The sequence below is a fragment of the Pseudorasbora parva genome, chromosome 10 (assembly GCF_024679245.1).
Source record: "Pseudorasbora parva isolate DD20220531a chromosome 10, ASM2467924v1, whole genome shotgun sequence".
NCBI classification, from domain to species: domain Eukaryota; kingdom Metazoa; phylum Chordata; class Actinopteri; order Cypriniformes; family Gobionidae; genus Pseudorasbora; species Pseudorasbora parva.
This window is the reverse complement of record NC_090181.1, coordinates 11,107,702-11,130,621: the sequence shown is the minus strand read 5'-3', so window position 1 is coordinate 11,130,621 and position 22,920 is coordinate 11,107,702. Positions and strand designations below refer to the sequence as shown.

General features: G+C 37.9%; 1 protein-coding gene across 2 annotated transcripts in view; it reads right to left on the bottom strand.

The window, feature by feature from the left end:
* The window catches only part of pacrg (PARK2 co-regulated), a 184,181-nt gene extending 165,352 nt beyond the window's left edge, over positions 1-18,829 (bottom strand). Inside the window, exon 1 of one of the 2 annotated variants that reach the window (XM_067455160.1) lies at positions 18,624-18,829. In XM_067455160.1, coding sequence (XP_067311261.1) covers positions 18,624-18,704 — 81 coding nt within the window. In that variant the 5' untranslated portion in view covers positions 18,705-18,829. Of the gene's footprint in view, positions 1-17,276; positions 17,389-18,623 lie in introns of those variants that run through there. The other variant, XM_067455159.1, reaches the window with a different exon arrangement.
* Between the last annotated feature and the right edge of the window lie 4,091 nt (positions 18,830-22,920).

The window sequence follows — 22,920 nt, the reverse complement described above, 5'->3', positions numbered from 1 at the left end:
CCTTATTGTAATTTGTAAGCCTACCTGTTGTTCTTTATACCCTAATTCTTTTGCACTTTAATCTGTTTGAAAATTGTACTTTTACAGCTCTGAAAAAAAATTAAGAGACCACTTAACATTGATTTTTCATTGATTTCTCAATGTTTTCTGAATTTTTTTATCTGTATATATTTTTGGTGCATTATTGTATTTAAACATTCAGTTATTTTTGTTATTACAAAAATAGTTCTTAATGCTGTAATGCTATGACAACACTTTTTTTTTTGCAACTTATTTCAATATCGTGATAATATCGTATACCGTGATATAAGATCAGCAAATAATCGCAACATGAAAAATTTATATCAGCACATGCCTAATATGAGCACAAGACACAAGAAAATATGATACAAATACGAAAAAAAAAGGAAGTATATATACACAGGTTAACAGAGGGAACTAAACAGGAACAGCTGAACTGAATGATAACTAATGTGTAGAGGAACTAACAAAAAATCATGAAGCATCGACAGGAAATAAACGTAACGTAATTATTACCGTGACAATCGTGAGCTAAGACTAATGGTGGCAATGGTTTCTGTGCTCTACTTAGGCATAAAATGCTTTTGGGAAACGCAGCTCAGATAAATGAAAGAAGATAGAAGAAAACTATAAAAGGATGTGACTAAACTAAACTGATTTCACTCAGCTCAAACTGAGGAATAACTACTGATGTCTTTGGCACATATTGTTTCTGCAGAAGAAAGAAAACTGGGGAAAGAAAGGAAGCCATATACAGCCCAGAATAATCAGGAGTCCCCTCAGGTTTTGAAGGCAACCCCCCTCTTCTGCAAAAGAAGAACCAAACACTTAAGTGAGTTTGCAACAGAACAAACTCTTTAAAAAAAACCACAATTCCTAATCAAAGAATGCAAATACTACAAGAGAGGAGAAATGCACAAAGACTGCTCTTCAGAAGAGAAAGCCTGCACTGCAGTTGTGTTCAAAGTCTGAAAGATAATACGCATGTCAAAAGATTCCAAGAAACAAAAATATTAAGTAAAAGGTTAGAAATAAAAGCATTTATTCAAAGAAGAGATTAAACAATAGAAGTTTTTATTTTTTGGCTGCCTTGTACAGTAAGGTACTTTCAAACGTGATGCTTCAAAATACGGCAAAAGAGAAGTTTGGGGTCAATACGATTTTTTTTTAAAGAAAATGAATGCTTTACTTTTATCAGCAAGGAAGTATTAAATTAATCAAAAGTGACAGTAAAAACATTTATAATGTTACAAAAGATTTAAATTTAAAATAAATGCTGTTCTTTTGAACATTTAGTCATCAAAGAATGCTGAAAATGATCCATTATCCACAAAAATATTATGCGGCACAACTGTTTTCAACATTGGTAATAATAAGAAATGTTCTGCCCAAAATACAGATGCAAAATCTTCCAATTGGGTACTCTACAAACTATAGTTATTTGAAGAGTCTAAACCCCATAGCAGAGGTGGACAGTAACTAAGTACTGTACTTAAGTACACTTTTTGAGTATCTGTACTTAACTTGAGTATTATTTTTTCAGGAAAATTATTACTTTTTACTCCACTACATTTCTATCAAGGTCCTCAAAGTCAAAAGTCGTTTCTGTAGCAGCTTTGAATGTCAGTGGATGATTATTTTTCTTCTTTAAAAGGTGTTGGAGTTTTGCAGACAGCCCATCAGGAATCCCTCTTCTATGATCAAATGAAGTTCAATGATTTCCCAGCATTTTTTTTTTTTGAACATTGATTTATAGTTTATAGCAAAATGGAAGAAGACGGATGTCAATTTTTTATTTTATTTTGGCGAGTATTCACATAAAGTTGATTATGTCTTAAGTGAACATAAACAGTTGGGAGAATATCAGATGTGTATCAGTGTATTGGATCCATGCATCCGGCCTTAAAGTGACAGCAGCTTATAAAGGGCTTTGAAACTTTTATACAATTACTTAAATAAATTTAAGTTACTCATATGCAATTATGTCAGATGGAGCATCACTGACTAGCTTAAACCATGATGTTATAATGTGTATTTATACAACAATGATAAAATAATGCATTGACATAAAGGAAATTTACTTTTAATACTTAAGTACTTTTGAAAACAAATACTTCTGTACTTTTACTCAAGTAAAAATCAGTTTTTACAACTTTCACTTGTAATGGAGTAATATTTGACCAATAGTACTGTTACTTTTACTCAAGTAATGAAGTTGTGTAGTTTGTTTACCTCTGCCCCACACACGGTGATCCATGAGCCAGTGCACACTTGAGCAAGACACTTAACCTCAGGCTGCTCCTAAAGGACTGTCTCTGTAATAAGTGTACTGCAAGTCAATTTAGAGAAAAAATGTGCCATTGACAGCATAAAGGAAGGAAATAGGCTTAGTTGGAGTAATCACAGTGCATCACATCATATCCTTTTGTTATTTGGTTAACAAACCTCTTCTTTACCTGATCAAATTCATTCAGGACTTTCAATAGCCCACCCATTCTAAAAAGGTCAGATCAACATAAAGGCAATGTACTTCTTATGGATTTTTAAAGAACAATGTCAGAGAAAGGACATTGTGCAGCATATTGGCATGATATGACTTTTCCAGAGTCTATTGATTCCTTCCAACCGTGTCTCCTCATGTGCTGACAGCATGTGGGTGGTCACAAGGCCTTGAGCTAAATAACAATCCATGACACCTGGTTCATCCTTTGGCTTTGACCCTGAGCCAAGGACACTCTCTGTCGTCTCGAAGCTATTTCACTGTCCGCTATCCTTACATCTCCATCTTCAGCAACAGGCTCATCTCATTCTAACTCTGCATTTCCTTTTGCTCATTATTGTTTTATTAACCTTTGATTCGTATTTTTGCTCAGAATTTTCCCCTCCAGGGACCTATTCCCCTCCAGGGACCTATTTGCTGTCAAACCTAAACAAATTGGTTAGTTTTATTTTTCAACTGAGAATTTATTTTCAATTTTTTTTATTCTGAAAAGCTGATATCGACATTTTCCCTTCCTGCCAAACGGGTTGTAAGTCGTCTTATCTCCAGAACGGCTAGCATATGTTACATATTGATTGCCTTTTTTCTGCCTTGCACTAACGCTATTGACAAACACATCCAATCATACTTTCCTAAGCCTGCTGTCCATAAAGACACAGAATCGAACCCCAATCATGGGTCACAGATGCTATCTAACATCTTTATCTGAATCGTGCTCTGAACTGTCACCGTTTCCTTTCTATGCTGCTGTCACTCATATATGCCTCCTCTTGGGTTTCACCATCATGCTCACCTGGTATCGAGATGTTCTTGTCGATCGGATTACAAGTGAACGGCGCTAAATACAGGTGTAAACGGGGTCTACAACGGTTTGAACTTGTACACTTTCGACAAGTTCGAGAGGTAGTAGAGGTAGTATTCGACCAGATTGCTTTTGTAGTGCAAACAATCATGTGGTCTAAATGTGTTCAAACAGCGTTCATATGTAAACTAGGGCTGTCAACGAATATTCTAAATTCGAATATATATTCGAATAATTTTTAAAAAACGAATTTCGAAGGTGAAAATTAATATTGTAATTTTTTTTTTAAAGGGGAAAAAAATCCCCCGCCGCGGTAGTAGAGGTGTGGCTGTCTGCTTTGAAAGTGAGCGTGCATGGGGGTTCAGGGACGGGTCACATGAGTCGCACTGTCACTGCTGAATGTGGACGCGTCTTGCAGTGAAGATGGCAGAAAGTGCAGAGCCCAACTCGACCGCAGCAGAGAAAGAGATTTTAACCCTCCAAAATCTAAAAAGCCATGTCTGGAAGTACGTTGGATTTTGTTCGTTAGGAGGTAAAACTGTTGAGCCGCGAGATAAAGTTATATGCAAGCTATGTAAGATACAGTTAGCATACCATGCCTCATTTTATTTAACATTAAACAGAAGCATTACTAAAGTGTAGGCTACTGTACTGACTGAAGAGATATTGCATGAATAAAGGATAAATGCACTGCTTTCACTGGTGTGATTATTTACCATGTCAAGAAAAGCTCCATGTTTAGCACAGCAGAGCTCGGTCAGAGCGCTTAATATGCTGTAAAACTTCAATTAATATTAATAATATTTGTTTCAATCACTGAATGAAGCCTGCTATATTTGGGACAGAGACGCGAGTCTCGCGACCTTAAAGTACTTGCACAAAACTCTCGATCAGCACTCAAAGTTTGTTCATTTAAACCGTTATCCGCAGTGATGGCGAGAGAGAGAGAGAGAGAGAGAGAGAGAGAGAGAGAGAGAGAGAGAGAGAGAGAGAGAGAGAGAGAGAGAGAGAGAGAGAGAGAGAGAGAGAGAGAGAGAGAGAGAGAGAGAGAGAGAGAGAGAGAGAGAGAGAGAGAGAGAGAGAGAGAGAGAGAGAGAGAGAGATCTGCACTCTGCGGTCTTGGCCATTAGTTAATTTATATATAATAATATATAATAATTATATATAATAATAATGTATAATAACAATCTACTATTTGTTTTTGTTTAAGTAATACTTTGTCAAATATGTATAAACTTAAATAGACAAACTATACAAGTAGTTAATGTCTCTTTGCATTAATTTGTCCTGTTATTGACGTAATGCACGTCATTGACAAAATGCACGCCCAGATGTTCGAATAGTTCGTATATTCGTGTTTGTTTTTGAGGGAATATTCGAACGTCATTTTTGAGCAATTTTGACAGCCCTGATGTAAACTGCGCAAACTTATATCAGTAAGATCGAAAGATCTGAAAAACTCTTGCATCAATACATACTCAAAACATTTACCACACATAGACCCTCCCCTCAAATAAATCAGGACAGACATGGTTGAAAGTGGACAAAAGAGACTGATTAAAACACCATGTGTAAACGGGTATGTCTCTCTCATCTACTTATCCAATAGTCTGCATCTTCATACCAGGTAAACCTGTTGAAAACCTGTTTCTTCTGACTACATTTTGAGTAGTGTCCATGTCCCTCTTTCCCATTCAATGACACTGTATAAAAGCACCATATCATAAAATAATGAAGAGGACAACAATGATGCACAGCAAGGTTTTTGCTGAATGATTTAAATTTAAAATCGCAATGTAACAAAAGTGGAGCCAGACCTTATCTTCCATATTGTGATGTATACCTAAATTTACACAATAACCTGTTAAAAAAAAGCTAAATCCATTGGATATTGAATAAATGGAGACTGATCTGAATGTGAGATTACAGTCAATTATAAGAAAAGGCCTGGATTTAAGGGGAAAATGTAGCTGCATTCATAGAAATTTCTCCTTATAAGAAGAATTATAACTGATTTACAGTTATGTAAAATAAATTATTTATATGATATGAAAATTATATAAATATGATATGATAAAGCTAATTTTCAAATCAGGCATTACATCCTAAATGGCATTTTAACAGAGAGCGTAATTTAAAAGGGCAACTGTCTTCCAGATTTCCACTTTTTCTCAAAACCACGGAAAAGGTCACAGAGAGCCCGAGAATGACACACACAAACATTCTTCTGAGTTCTGCCCATTATCCATTCATCTTTAAAGCAGCTTTTTCATAACAAGGCGCTTTTGGAGATAAACTATAAAGTGCAGAAGAATCCACAGTTATCTAATTTTAAAGAAAAGAAAGCATTTAGAAGTTAGCGCGCATATGCAGCCTCTAAAGTCCTAATCCACAGTTTCATGTTGCTGTTTGAAATGTGAAATGCACGAGAAAAGTGCCCACGGAAAGGCGAAGAGGGGAAAAATTATGCAGGCAATAATATTTCCAGATGCCGTGTTTTGTCAAGGACCTTCAGAGCAGAGAGTGTGTTTGATCAATAGAGCACCAGTGCTGAAACGCAGCCCTGCAACTGACACTCACACTATGTCTCTCACATCCATATCTACACCAGACAGACAGCCAGACGGACAGAGATAGATGGATGGAGACAGAAGTTAAGGGATGAAGGGATGGATGGATGGATGGATGGATGGATGGATGGATGGATGGATGGATGGATGGATGGATGGATGGATGGATGGATGGATGGATGGATGGATGGATGGATGGATGGATGGATGGATGGATGGATGGATGGATGGATGGATGGATGGATGGATGGGCCTGGTCTGTTACAGAGCCGTTGAGCGAGATGTATCTGGTCTGTTATTGTCGAGTTCTGGTAGCGTAATAATCATATATTAGGGGCTTGACTAAGCAGGGAAGGATACTCAGTGATAAGACCCGATCATGGGGTGAATGTGGAAAGCCACACCTTGGTTTCCAAAAATCTGCTTTGGTCTGTCTACACTGAAACACAATCCCAGAGTTTTCAAAAGTCTCAATTTTTGAGGGAGCAGTGCATAGCTAAAGCAAACGTTATACGTTTTAAAGGGGACCTATTATACCCCTTTTTACAGTGGTTCTATAATGTGTCTGTGAAGTTTCAGCTCAATATACTGCACAGATTATTTATTATACCATGTTGTAATTGCCCATTTTTTGAGTGGAAGGAAAAACATGCGGTTTAGTGCATGTATCTTTAAATGCAAATGAGCTGCTGTTTCTACTGCAGTCACGTTCACATGACATTGCAGTTCTTTATCATCATGAAAGTTTATTATCTGCATGAGTTTTAAAGCCATGTCAGACTAAACGTCTGAGCAATCGACCTATTCTCTATATTAGAAATATTTCTATATTAGTTTTACGATCTCATTATGAACTTGAAGTGTTAGTTGCGTAGAAATATTTCTAATATAGAGAGCTGTCAATGGAGGGATACAAAGCTCTCAGGTTTCATCAAAAACATCTTCATTTGTGTTCTGAAGATGAACAAAAGTCTAACAGGTTTGGAACGAAATGAGGGCGAATAATTCATGACAAAACTATTCCTTTAAGATAGTTCTTCTTCACAAATTGCACTTAGGAACATTCTTATGAAAGTGGCGGCAGTGTTTCAGTGGTTCATGTAGGTTAGCTACAAACTGGAAGGTTGGTAGTTCCATCCCGGGTTCCACCTGACCAAGTGTCGAGGTGTCCATGAGCAACACACCTAACCCCAGCTGCTCCCGATGAGCTGGATGGTGCCGTACATGGCTGACACCACGTCAGCCGTCAGTGAATCAATGGGTGTGAGGCAATATGAAAAGCGCTTTGGTGGCAATGGGTCTGTTGAAAGTGATATATAAATGCAGTTCATTTACCATGGACTTTATAGAATTGATCTTAATACATTTCTGAACTACTTTCTAAAAATTATTTTTGTGGATCGGGCCCCTGACCTCTCCAGCTCTGGTATAAACTGCAAATAAAAAGCTTGTCAATGACTGCATATGTAGGAACATTTGCTTCTCCCCTTGAACATTTTTATTGCATTTCTTTCCCTTCCGTCCCCCAAAAACATCTTCGCGCTGTCCGCCCAAAGGCATGGAAAGGATGATGCATTTTCCAAAGGCTGTGTGTTTTTCACACAAGCGTTTTCAATAGGAGGGCGTAACGAGGCATTGAGAAAGTATTTCACACTCAAGCGCTGAGCGTTCAGCGTTTTTTACTGGTCGCTGAGAGTTGAAGAATGTTTGAGTAAACTTTGAGTAAAACGCAGCGATCATCACTGTCCAATCACAATAGAGGAGGGGCGGGACAAATACAACACAGACCAACTGCCACATTCTGCTTGTCATCACCCGATGACAACAAGCAATAATAATGGAACAAAATTATTTAAAACAAGAGCCAGAGCAAATAGTTTACGTTGTATCTGCAATTTTATATAAAATCAATACAGAAACAAACTACCTGTGAAAATAGTAACACTTCCGCGGATTTTCCGTATCATAACAAGCAAAGAGTCTCAACTGAAGAAAAAAAAATGCTGCCTGCCAAAAGGCTCTCAAGCGCTTACAGCGAAGCATTTTCAGCAGAGCGCCTAGTGTTTTCTGAAACCTAGCTGGCTAAAAACGCTTTGGTGGACACACAGTCTGAGAGTTGAATGTTCAACTTTGAGTAAAACGCAGCGCACATCACTGTCACTTTTCACCCAGCTGTCCAATCACAGTGAAGGAGGGGCGGGACAAATACAACACCGACCAACCGCCACATTCTGCTTGTACAACATCAACAGATGAAAACAAGCAGCATAATATAACAAAATTTAAAACAAGAGCTAGCAAATACTTTATATTGTATTGACATTTTATATAGAATCAATACAGAAATAAACTATCTGTGAAATGAGATACTAATGCAGACATTTCGTATCATAACAAGCAAAGAGTCTCAACTGAAAAAAACACTTCCCTGCCAAAACGCTCTTAAGCACCAACAGCAAGTCGTTTTCAGCAGAGGGCCTAGCATTTTCAGCTGGCTATTAATGCTTTGGTGGACACGCGACCTAAGGCTGTGTGTCTACCAAAGCGTTTTTTTCACGCAACTGGCAGGCGTATATTGCTTTCAATGGGAGCGTCACATTTTTAGAATGCCATTAACGTAATTCTGAGCATCTATTTCACGCTCAAGCACTAGCAGTTTTTTACCGGTCACTGAGAGTTAAAGAATGTCAACTACTGCACTGTAAAAAAAAAAAAAAGGCAAATTTTGAACTTTTGCAGTACAATCGACTTGGATGTTTTAGTTCTTTCAACTTAAATTATGTTAAACTGACTTTTAAAAAAAATCTTGTATAACTAATAAAAAAAAAAGTTTAACATCTCTTAACTTATTTTGATGAGTTAAAACGATGTAAAAACTTATGTGAGTCATAACTTATTTAACATATAATTTTTTACAGTGTGGGACTGGGCGAGATCTAAAAAAAAAAAAAAAAAAAAAAATATATATATATATATATATATATATATATATATATATATTCAATATATATCTCAATATGTTTGCAATTGCTTTTAAATAAATACAAATATTTTATTTTGCCCCCATTAAAAACAACAAAAACTATTTAAATAGAACCAAATTAAATACAAAATGTTTATGTTTACTGAACAGGTTGGGATAACCAAAATCTTAAATCATGATATGAGTAAGTTAATATTTTTTAAATTTTATTTTTATAATTACCTTTTTTATCTTTTTTTTTTTTAAAGCAAAAATAAGCAAAAAATAAGCAGAACTTGCCAATTTCAAACAATATGACAAAAACAGTGCTTTATTTTCAGCTACAGTGGGTCTATTTAACAGTAGCAAGTCAAAAAAATAAATAAAATATATTTTAAAAACTGCTCAGTCTTCATTTTATAAATTAACTATAGGCTACACTGATTCTTAATGTATATGTTAAATATGTTTAGCCAAGCATGTGGTGGTTTTCCATTTTTCATTGTTGTTTGATTAACATTGACTCACACAGAATATGAGGTCCAGCCCTTTAAGACCTCCACGGACCAAATTTATTGTAACACACAATTTCTCACTCAACTCTGTGTACGTTCACTAAAGACATACACCACTGTGTTTACCTGAATACTCGCCAGGACGTGCTTTTTTACATTTGTTTGACCACTGAAACCGAATATCCCACGAAAGAACTGAATGGCGGTTGCATGTTGTCTGCAAGGCGTGTGTGTGTGCTTCAGGTCAGAGTCCAGCTCGAGCATGTCCCGCGCCACACTATTATTTCTCTCATGCGCGCATATTTCTGTTGCTTTCTTTGTTATGTGCTGTGTGTTTAACTCTTCTGCCGGTGAAAGCAGACCCCTGCATTATCACGTTTTTTAGGAAAATTTGAAATATTCAATATTCACAATATTTAAAGATGTTACATCCTCGTCAAAAGTAAGTCATAAGTAAGAAAAGCATTTTTTTGCAGTGGATATTCCGTGTCATAAGCAAGCATAAGTCTCAAATGAAAAAAAAAGAAATGCTGCACTGCCAAAATGCTCAAGGCAAGGCGTTTTCAGCAGAGCACCTGTTTGGTGGATGGAAAAGAAGGTGAAGACCTCCATGTAAAAATATAAAATGCTCTTCCACTCATTCTCTGTGGCAGGATAAATGGGAAACAAGAGGATGGTACGGGGCCTTGTATTGATTCAGTTTCTATGGCCACAAATATCTGACAGCATAATAAGCCTGTGTGAAGATTCAAGATTCACAGCTTTTAAGGCATCAAATGGCCTTGCAGTTATCAGCAAATCATGCTGCTCACCACACAGGCTGGCTATACATCAGCGACTGTGTGAAAAGACCACAGAGAGAGGTAGATATTAATAGTTTTAGAGGCAGATTTCAAGTCAGTAGTGATGCTAAATGTCCAGGAATGTAAGTAGCTAGGTTATGGAGGGCTCTTGATGGGGGGGGTTGTTTATGGCCTGCAGAAAGTAATGAAACCAATGATTTAAAAGACAGCATTTTTATATGAAAGACTTTTCTGACAGGACACCTAATGATGTCATGATGATCTAATGGCTATAATACTTATTGTAATTAATGAATTGATGAATCAATAATAATATTAAATGCACAACACTAAAACACATCAAAATTGATAAACCCATTTTTTCATCCTACATATGTGATTATATGGCTAGCTGCAATTTATCATTTGCATTGCACTGTTTTTCCCTTCTGTCTGTGACCCTATCCAGATAAAGCTTAAGCCCGGAGATCTTCAAGGGGAAAGCAGGAACTCAAAAAGAGGGTAGGACAAAAGTTAGGCCCCCTTTTAGAGCTATGTCCCTCTCATCCAATCAGAACACATCTCTGACAGAATTTTCAGTCACGACCCACCAGTTGAGAACCACTTCACTTGATCTGACAAACAAGGCTCTTGAAATAAACGTAGGTTACACTTGTAAATTTATACTCTCCTCTTTGAGATCCACAGAATGTAACACACTCTTGACTGTACAGTAAACCTCATGCCTACCAGCATGCAAAATACCAAAAAGCACTCCTCTACCAAACCCTCCCGTTCACAACAACCACCAAAGTAAACACTCCCTGGCTGTATCAGTCATTAATTTACACTGCAAAATAAATATAAGGGGGGGAAAAACTGAAGGAGAATACGGAATGACATGGAAAAAATATTTTCTGGTGCAATCACTAACAGTGAAGACATGCAGTGCTCAAAGACGAACTGCCGGTAAGTTTGACAGGAGACGTACGTGTATGTAGATCTTCAATTTTTTTTGAAAATCTGTGTGTACAGAGAAGTGCACGCGGCACAGACTGGATAACACGCTTTGTTGTATAACGAACTTAGCAGAGCGTTCCCCCGCCTTGCATTTCTAAGCAGATGGAGCGGTATGGGAGATATTAATCGTCTCCCGGTGATGAGCTTGCCATCAGAGAGAGGATGTGACTGTTGGATGAATCAGCCTCTGACTCTTCTACCTCTTACACACATAATGAGCAACACACCTCTAAATGTTTAATGCAGCCAGTAGGATATGTGGGCTGCTGTGTCAATATGATGATGTAGATTAGCAGCTTTAAAAGCAGAACTGTGTCCATGTGCAGATGACGATAATCTCCACAATATTTACAGACAGAATGTTATTTCTGCCATGTCCCACATTCCACAGACAGAGATGGACCAATCATCCATCCAATTTTCAGATTAATAATCAAAGATCTTTGTAAAGGAATAAAGGGATAATGCACCTAAAAATGCAGTTCAGTTCGGGGCCATTCATAGAGAATGTATTTTTTTGTGTTTGTTTTTTTTTAAACGTGAAAATGAAATAAAATATATAAAACGTTCTCTTTTTTAAGTTTGACTACTTTTACCTTAATTGCTGCATTATTAGAAAACCATGTCATGCACAAAATGCTCCTCGACTAATAGAACTTCTAATGGTACGCCATGCCCCATATTCATAAACAGAGCTGGTCCAATCAGAAAATTTGACCAATTTCTGCAAAATAATTCTTAAAGTTCACTTAAAAAAGGAAAATAATGAACTAACCCTTAAAGCAAGATATTTTACTTTATAATGTTTTTTTACCTTACCTTACAAAATCCGTCAATTCACTTCAGAAGGACGTTATTAACCCGCCAAAAGTCTTGTGGATTACTTTAATAATGGATGGATGCACTTTTTTGGTCTTCAAATTTTGGGCTGCTGCCATTCACTGCCATTATAAATCTTGGATTAGCCAGGATATGTTTTATTATAACTCTGATTGTATTCGTCTGAAAGAAGAATGCCATACACACTATATAGTTTGAGGGTGAGTAAATTATGGGATAATTGTCATTTTTGGGTGAACTATCTCTTTAAGAAATAGTTTGGCACAAAAAAACAAATATTTTGTCATCATTTAGAGGCCATTCACACAAAAATGCCTTTTTGCATTTGAAAACATGAAACCCAGGGAAGTGGGGGAAAAAGCAAGGTCTAGAGACACGTTGGTTAACTACTTTAAAGAATGCTGTGTTTTTACAACTGTCAAAGACATCGTAGCATGTTTACATAGAAAAGCAATGCAGTGGAATGCAAAAAATGCTTTCTGTTTGAACTGTCCGTTTTTATTCACTCCAAATCCATTTCATCTTGTTCTATGGAACACCATAGGACATTAAGAGTTTTTCCCATGCAATTAAAATGAATGGGGAGCTTTAATACTTCAAAAAGGACACAAAAGAACCAATATCTTAAATGTATCCCAAAAGTCTTTAGAAGCAGAAAATAAAAAGTTCACCCAAAAATAAAAATTATTTACTCATTTATTCCTTCAGAACAGAAGCTAAAACATGTGAACTAAAGTTATATGAATGTTTTATGGTGGTGGTGGTGTTGTAGTTTTTTTTTTTTTTTTTTTTTTTTTTATGGGGTAGGGTGCTATTAATGCTTTAAGGGGGACCTTAGCGCTGGGAAGATGAATCTGTATTTATACTGGGTCATCAATGTAGTAGAAATGTGAAATTATTTTTGAATTTGGTACCTTCTAGACTGAGAAAAGACAGTAAATGTATTTTTGTCTCATGGGGATGAAAGACTACAATTCCCAGAATGCTTCACTGCCCTGTTAGGCCATTCCCAAAGCCACCTACTGGATTACTGTGACTGAGTTGAAGAAGACACTACAATTAAAACCTGAACGTGTCTGTTAAATATAATGAGTGAGTCACCGCGCGAGTATCACAGCACTGAGCACTAACTGCAGGAGTGAGAGAAATGAGCTCGTGATGAGAGCTGAGGTAATCGCGACTACACTCGCGCCATACATTCACAACGCGAGTTCAGTCTGGCGCTTTTCAGTTCATGCCTTTGCAAGCTTAACTTTCATAGAAATTAATTTGAGAAGTTAAAACACTTACATTGCTCACCATAGCTCCGTTTAAACGAGTGCCTGCAGCTGCCTGCTGAGCTCTCCCTGCGAGCTGAGTGTAATCTCCCATCCCACATGCGCGAGTTCAAAACATGCGGAAATGGCTCCCTCTGCTGGCTGTAGTCTTTAGCCTTATTTCAAACATTCCTCCTATGATACAAATATCGTCAATTTGCATCATAGGAGGAATTTTTCCAGAAATAAAATGCATAAATCCCTTGTCTCAGGGGGATATAAGGGGGGAAAGCACAATCATTTGAATATACTCCAGGGTTTCTACTGATACAAAGCCATATGCTAATCGCTGAAGTAACCCTTTCAGCATACCAAGACATTTTGGGCAATTCCATGCTCCCAACTGGGAACAGTTTGGGGATGGCCCCTTCCTCTTCTAACATGACTGTACACCAGTGCACAAAGCAAGGTCCATAAAGAAAGACATGGATGAGGACAAGACACAAGGTCGGTGTGAAGGAACTTAACTTGTAGAGTCCTGACCTCAACCCGATAAAACGCCTTTGGGATGAATTAAAGCAGAGACTGCGAGCCGGACCTTCTCATCCAACATCAGTGCCTGACCTCACAAATGCGCTTCTAGAAAAATGGTCAAAAATTCCAATAAACACACTCCTAAACCTTGTGCAAAGCCAGAAGAGCTGAAGCTGTTTAGCCGCAAAGGGTGGGCCAACTCCATATTAAACCCTACAGATTAAGAACGGGGTCTCATTAAAGTTCATGTGCATGTAAAGGCAGGTGTCCCAAAACTTTGGGCAATATAGTGTATCTGCATATTTTGAGCAAAGCAATAAGGAAACATCACAGCTGTTTGGCTTCAGGAAAGACTCAAGTTGGTTGTCATACTGATGTGAGTTGATGGCTATAATGAAGAGAAGTCATAAATTAACAGACATGCCCTCAACAAAACTCAGCATCTCCTGTGAGGGACCACAGTTTAGATCACAACCTTAATTAGCACATGGGGGAAATTTAGGTCAGTTTAAGCACAGGAGCGAGGGTTTAGCCATGAGTTAAGGAGGATAATTAATTAGTCACATACAGATGCTAAACAGGCTCATTAGTGAAGTGACTGTGGGCTAAATGACATGTGTGTGTCTGTGCATGTGTTAACAGTTGTGAACATAAATACACGTAATAAATGAACACAATTCATGTTGTGAAATAGCTCGTTTCATGGTAGGTGGCTGTAACAAATGCAGCTCTAGTTGCAGACACAAAACCAAGGCCTTCATGAATGTAATCTTTATATAATCTGTTAGATTATTTCTATAATCCATCTTTATTTTTTGAAAATGCTCCTCTCAACTATTGCACAGATTCAGTCTAAAACAAAAAAATACTATCTTTCAACAGGGCGATAAGAGCTGCCAGTTTAAACTGATTGACTTTTATACTTGTTACAGGCATCTAATACATCTTCATCTCTGACCAAACTAGTAGACGCTATCAAGAGATGAGCCCATTTTAGGTAATTATACCCCAGCCTGCACTGATGGGGGTGATGTCGTGGGGCACGAGAATGATGGGTAACTGTCAGCTCAGCTGTGTGTTGAATAATGGGATCTACATCGTGGTGAAATATGTGTAAAGGAAGCAGAAACTCATTTTGATCTGGCTGTTTGTTTTGTGGACGCTATATGAGCAAAAAGAAAAAAAGAGAACGAAAAGAGAAGAATGTAGCATCCAGGACAATGCAACAAATGACCAACCTGGTCGAGTAAGCAAACAAACTCTGTTTTTACCACACAGATTAAAGACTACATAGACAACAAAAATAAAATGGATGCACAGGAATGTCATGAACTATAGAGGGAATGCACGTGACATCACCATCAGCTGGAGTGACTGCGATTACGCCCTACGGAGTGGCAAAAAGACTGCGAGGCAGCTTTGGTTTGCAGCATGAATAAAGCGAAAACACAAAAAAACAGGCCTTCATAATCATCTGTAAGAATTCTTAATAATAGCATATTATTAGTGAAAGGGAGAAAGCAAAAGATCCAGTGTGCATCTGTATTTGCACTCGTAAAAATGATTATATTTCTAATGTGTTTTTGCTTCGGTGAGTAATGTAGCCAATCACAGACATGTTTGTAGATTTCTACAACGCAGTTGGCCAGTCACAATCCTCTGTAAGTGCAGACATTGGGAAAATAAGAGATTCATTGTATACCAGCTTCACTGATTAATATAGCTTTTTGAGATATGTTTGTTGAATGAGTGACATGCTTTTAGTGATTATAAAGTATATTACCACATACAAACTTCAATACACTGACCCATCCGCATATACATGCGAGATTCACTCGAAAAATGTGATGAATGACAGTTATAAATCAGTCGAAATCAGGCTCATAAAAATGTCAGGAAAACACGATTGCTGGCTGCATGTTATTGTCCTTGGATCACTGAATGTTTGGTAAGAACACTATATCGAGCCCAACCTTTAGTTAAAACCATAAGTTTAAACTGATAATCATTTGCTCTAATCGCGTTTTCCTCTATTAAAGGTGCACTGTGTAGTATTTTTGCAGTAAAATATCCAAAAACCACTAGGCCAGTGTTATATATTTTGTTATATAACCAAATGTTTCCAACTTTTAGTAAATTGTGAGAAAATTGCTATTTTAACCGAGGACCTGGGATGTGTCAGCATAGCGTTTGAGGGAGTAGCCTGTCAATTGAGTCATATCTGCGTTACTCTCTGTTTTATTTGGCAGAAGCGTTTTTCTCTTAGCAGTGTGAACATGTCACAGCAGCGCAGAGCGAACGCACAGAGTAACGCCATAACATAATTTAAAACACACGTACATGTATCCAATATAACAAAAACAGCTGCTTTACCTTATAATCATGACTGGAAAACACGGAAGTGCGGGCGCCCGGGCAACTGTTTCGCGTCCCGTCATAATAAAAGTCCCGGTGCTCGCGGGGCGGGTATTTGTGTGACAATCGCTCCAACGGCCGTGCTCCACAACACTCGGTCCTGCTCTGCTTCATACTACAGTAATGTTAATAACTGCATGCATGAACATGATTTCTGCCCGAGTCCTATTTTCCACCGGCTGTGAGGTGAAGACCACATGTCCCAAGATACTACGCTCAAACTTGGCGTCATCAAACTACGCCTTTGTTTTGAATAGGCGACCTCTAGTGGACGGAAAGTTGCATAGTGCACCTTTAACTCCAGTCATGCAGCAGCTCTAACTTCTGGGAGTTCTGCACTGTTTACAACAATGCAAACAGCATAAGAAATGTTGTTTTTTGTTTGTTTTTTGTGCACAAAAATTATACTGGTAGCTTCATAAAATTTAATACGGGTCATACGGGTTTGGAACGACATGGGGTGAGTTATTAATTACAGACTTTTTATTTTTGGGTGAAATAACCCTTTAAATTATACTGCTGGCAAAAGCATCCCACATTCTTAGAGAATCAGTATGGACATTTTGATCACAAACTGCTTAGAATAAATGAAGTAGGATAATTCTTCCTTTAATAATATGATTGATGTAAAAAATTATACATCACACACACACACACACACACACACACACACACACACACACACACACACACACACACACACACACACACACACACGTCTGAATCAGTTCATTAAATCACAGGTGACCTAACGTTACTATTTACGAAACGAATCCTAACATCAATGGTGTTTTTTGGTCAGAGAGTAGGACATTAACCCAGTCACAAACCCATTAAAACAGGCACTAACCCATTAACACAGATGCAGCCACATTATAGAAGCAGAAGAACATTAATGCAGAAATACTAGTAGGCCATTATCACAGCGAATCATTTATCTTCATAATGCTTACATGAGCAGACATCCCACTCCTCAAAAACTCATTTCCTATTTTTAGCGTTTGTTTAAATAAGTAAACAAAATTTTAAAAGGAATAAGAAAATCAGCCATGTACTTACCACTGAATTCTTCATTGTGGATTTCACCGTAAATCCCTCTGTTTTCAGTTCTTTTCTACCCAACGATTCAAAGGCTCTCATTTTCGTACACATCGCTAATTGAGTTTTAAAAGATCAATACAAAGTAATAGAGTAAAACCGCACGGAGCGCATTGGTGCTTGTCTGTTTGGGTTGCCAAGGACTCACTTAGGGACGCGCTGAGGTTGCTATGGAGGGTTAAATGAAACCCGGATGTTCATCTTGCTATGGAAACAACACGCGCGCCGTTGTCGTTTATCAAACGTCATTAAAAATGAAAGGGAGATGGGAAATTATATATTATAGTGTAGCAAAATGATAATCAATACTGGAAAGCGGTATTATGTTCCAGTGATGTATGTGAGTGCATAAGGCATAGATTTTCTCAGCACATCTATCTTTTACTCAGTCTAATTAGATTTGTGTTTTTCCAATAAATATTTTAAGGGTTTTTGGTTAGGCTCAACTTTGTATTTTTAAAAGAAAACATGCGAGACCGGTAGCAAGTAACATCCTTAGTATCTGACCAGGACCATTTTAAAGGTCTAATGAGTAGGAGTTTGGAAACATTACAATTTGTAAAAACAGTAATAATATTACAAAATTACAGAACTGTTTTCTATTTAAATCAATTTTTTTTATTTATATAATTTATTCCTGGCAAAGCGGAATTTTCACCATCATAACCCCAGTGTTCAGTGTCACAGGTTCCTTCAGAAATCATTCTATGTTGATTTGCTGCTCAAGAAACCGTTATCGTTATCAATGTTTAAAACAGTTGTGGATCTTTGATGAATAGAAAGTTCAATGAGCAGCATTTATTAAATTAATGTATAAAACGTAATATTAAAGCATTTATTAAATATAAATATTTTGTAACATTATGATTGTCTTCACTAATCAATTTAATGCATCCTTGATGAATAAAAGTATTTATTTTAATTTTAAATTAATTTTAAAGTTAAAAAAAAAACTGTTTCTTGAGCAGCAAATCATTTCTGGGGGATCATGTGACACTGAAGACTGGAGTAATGATGCTAAAAATTCAGCTTTGCCATCATAGAAATATATAATTTTTTTAGACTATTAATTGAAATAGAAAACTATTATTTTAATTTGTAATAATATTTCACAATGTCACAGTTTTTTGTTTTGTTTTTGTTTGTTTTTTGCTTTGCTTTTTACTGTATTTCTGTAATGTCTCCAAACTTTTGTATAGGCCTATAATTTTAAATTATTTCAATTCATCTTTTGGCCCGCTTAAAAGTTTCCTGATACCTCAAGTTGATCTTACCCCCCTGAGGTTGAGACCCACTGTTGTCGTTCACCTTAGGGCCTTCTTCATCGCTATTCCCGGGGAGGAAAGATTCCCAGTAATGCTTTGATGACGTTACCGTGTTCTGCATCATGAGCTTAAGCAGTGATGCTGTATCCTCAGGTTTACTAGAACATTGTCTGCTAAATCTAGAGAGAATTCCACTGTACTAAATCATTCCACTATAAGAGTTTGGCACTTTTAATCTCTGGTGTGTCTTTGCCTCTGGACTCTTTGCAGTTGGGCTACAGTAATTAATCTTCAGTGTGGTGTGCATGCGGTTTCTCTGAAAACTCCTATTTGGTTTTTATGACTCCGCCGAGAAAGGAAATGCCACGTGTGTGTGTTTGAGGGGAAATATTTTCAATATTACACTACTATTAGAGCCATTTGTGACCATTTTAATGCGTCAGAAATCTTTTACAATACAAAACGTTAACAGTCCCTACCAAATCAACTAGCCATGGTTTTTAGATTTTCTGCCATCTTGATTTGCCTGTCCAATCCAAAAGACACAGTGGACGGTTTCACATATTTTTACTGTTATCATGCTGTTTTGCCATATGACATCGCTAAAAGAATTGCCCCCAGACACAAACCATTAGATGCTGAGTGCGTGGGCTTCATTTATGCCATTCTCATGGCACTAATGATGTGTGTGTGCGTGAGCCCCGTTTTGATGTGCCAAGGTCTCAGTCCCACTACTTCCGCCACACACACATGATATGCGTGTAATGAGTAAACAGCCGACCTTCATCTTCATCATCGCGGCCTCTGCTCGCGTTTGATGTGTGTCTCATTTGGCCGTTTCTCTCTGGGCTGATGCAGCATCCATTGACACAGGAAGCAATTAGACAGCGATCACCAGAAAGTTTGGTGCTGCAGGACCATTAACAGAGGAAAATGCACGCCTCAGACTAACAGAAGCAGGAGCTGGGCAGGACACAGAGAAAACAACCGACAGGACTCATCGGATATGCCAATCAGCATCCCCCAAACGGCCCATTAGGGCTGCGGGTTCAAGTTTCTCTGCAGGACGGCCGCAGATACGACACATCAGCATCTTGACTCTGTCAGGAAGGGAAACTGTGCGACTGTAACGAAGAGAAAGCGAAACAGTAAACAATGCGTCTCAAAACACATTTTTGTACAGCATCATGAAAACTCATCAGAGTTTACTTCAGATTCACAGAGCACATAGCACTATCCTCTCATGTTTGGTTCCATTGTTTACTTGTCTTCTCTCTTCCACCGCTTGCATTTGCTGTTTTGTGAGAGCATGCTAATAATTCAGAAGCTCAACGGTAGATGCAGAACGATCCGCGTTCACATGGATTTGTGAAAATGTCTAAAAAGCTGTATTATGGATGCTTGGCCAGTATTTGTCGGTGACTTGGTAAAGAAAAACAAATTGTCCCTTTGAACACGTAATATGCATGCGTATGATGTCACCGTTTTCTCAAATGTACATTTTTGTAGTTTGCGTGGAGACAAAAGGTATAGTTTTCAAAAGTTTGCATTGTAGGCCCCCAAAATGCCATTGACGTATAATGAACAGCCAAAGCACATTAAAAATGTAAAATTAAAAGTAAAAATTTGAATGGTGTTGTGTAAACACCCTCTACATCGACAGAATCCTTCTGAATTATAAAAGCTGTTTTAAGTCAGTCGTCTTTATTAATGCAGTGAAAAACAACACACTCTTAGATAATATTCCTAAGATCAGATCCATGAAGCAATCAATACCCTGCAGAGACATATTGAGGCCTTGTAATTTGTTTTGTTTTCTGTTGTCATTCATGGTTGGCCTGTTTTAATCTTTTCTGGTGATTATTTGCTCATTCTGTCCAAATCCAGTCTCTCATCCGACTGGCTGCCCCTTTTTTTCATTTGACTGAGAATTATTAACTGAGCTTATGATCTAAATGCCGTAGACTAAAACTCTAATTTAGACAGGATTTTGAATCAGATGGGGCTATTTTCTTTAATCAGTGAGACCCAGGGGGGAAAACAGCACACAAAATCTACTATTTTAGACTATTTTGTTGCCTTTTTCTGTCTAAAGTCTAAAGTCAACATGAAATTACATTTGCTACTCATTTTGCCTTCCATAATGTATTGAATGAAAGAAAAAGGATATTCATTTGAAAAGAAAGTAGGACAGGACTTGATATTTTCCATGTGGAATCCATAAGATGTAATATATGTTGCATATCAGAATTTGCCAAAACAATGACTAAGCAGCTATCTGGCTAATGATTTACAATATCCAAATGCCTAAGTGATGTAAGCAAAGAAAAAAGTAGATTCAGAGAAAGAACGAGTTATTGCATTTTGAAATTTCTTTCATTAATGACTCACCCCAATGTCGTTCCACACACGTAAGGCTTCTGTTCATCCTCGGAACACAGTTTAAGATGTTTTAGATTTAGTCCGAGGGCTTTCTGTCCTTTGAATGTAAGTGTATGCCCACTTGCTGTCCACGTCCAAGGTAATGAAAACATCATCAAAGTAGTCCATATGTGACATCAATTGGTTAGTTAGACTCTTTGGAAGCTTCGACAATACATTTTGGTCCAAAAATAACAAAAATACGACTTTATTCAGCAATGTCTTCTCTTCCGCGTTTGTTTTCAAACCTCAAATAAAAAAATCAAACGGTCGCGAATCATTAGATTGATTCGTTATTTGTATCGCCAATGTCGCATGCTTTCTGCAGTTTGCCAGTTTGACACGCGATCTGATATATTGAACAGGAGAAACAGCAACAGCAAGACGTCCGTCTCTGTGGTATGTACTGTATTTAGTTGCCTGTCAACATTTGTGTGTGTTTACTCGCAGTTTATGAGGACATGATTCGGTTTATGGACTATTGTATGCGACTAAACCTTAGCAGTAGCAAGCAAAACGGTTTTGCAAGTCAGACTAGTGTAACGTTATACATAGAACAACAATGGAGTAACCGTTAGCGCATTTGAATGACGAAGCACGTGATCGTGTCGTTTACTGATGTTTACTCACGCGACGATAGCCAACAGCAGAGACATTTGAAGCAGTTTTACTCACCGGCTGCTTCCAAAGCAGGACCGAACCTTTATTGCTGGGACCACTCGGTCAAAAACACACTTCTTTGGTATGATTTGGTGAAGTCCTGTGACAGCAGTGACCGTGGAGATCCACTTTGCGACGTGACTGAAGCGATGTTGTGAAGCTTCCCGTCATGTCTGCGTTCAAATCGGTTTAAATGCAGCGCTGCCTTCCCGGAATGCTGTGCTGAAGCGTTGAAGTCGCTTGATGTCACCCATAGGAATAAAGTGGAGCGTGGCGCGGACTATAACGACATAAGTGTTCACGGACGAGTGGATCTGCAGCTGAAAGAGTGTTTATGGGCGTGCATTTCCTCTCTCGCTCTAGTCACGCGCGCATCATACATGGACTTTACGCTCTATCGGGGTCAAGCCGACTCATACTTGAAAAAAAACTCTCAGAAACTTGTGAGAAACCGGAAGGAGTATTTTTGACACAGAAATACTCCATCAAACGTCTAACGTGAAACGTTGTCTTTGTTTAGGATGGGAATCCAAGTCTTTAACAGTGTAAAAAGCTCAGTATGCATAAAACAACATTTCAAACAACAAGAGAGTTGGTGGGCGGGGCTTAATATAATGAAGGCCGAGTTGCGTTTGCATGCTTCTAGTGAACACAGAAGCTGTCAAACGGCGGTCTTTCGAATCAGCTTTGACCGCGACTCTGGAAGACTTGGAGTTAAGCTTTTCTCCGAGAAAAGAACAAAGAACGGCACTGAAGTCATTCTTAAAAAGAGAAGATGTGTTCAGAGTTTTGCCGACCGGATACGGCGAAAGTTTAATCTGTCAACGAGCTCCACTTCCCCTTCGTTGCTCTGGTTGGTCTGGTTGAGCTGTCAATGGTGAGTTTCCAGACCAAACATCTTTATGTGGGTCTGGCTACTGGTTAGGGTATGGTTAGGCTACTCAGAAGTAAGAAGTAGTTTAATAATGATATATGATAATGATAACAAATCACTTTAAGGCAATCTTGTCAACTTTGATTTATACTGACTTTAAAGTGTGATTTTACCTGGTGAATCTCATTCTCTGACAGTTTGAGAAGATCTCCTGTGGGGTCCACTAGATTTCATTAATCTCCATGGTGACTGGCACCTGTGTTCTTAGGTTAATCTTTAGGAGATCAACTGGACCTGAAAGTTCAGTAGCAACAGACAGTGGACTTTATAGTGTGTATGTTTACTCTCCTGGAACACTGGGAATTTTTGCTGTTGTGAAAACCCA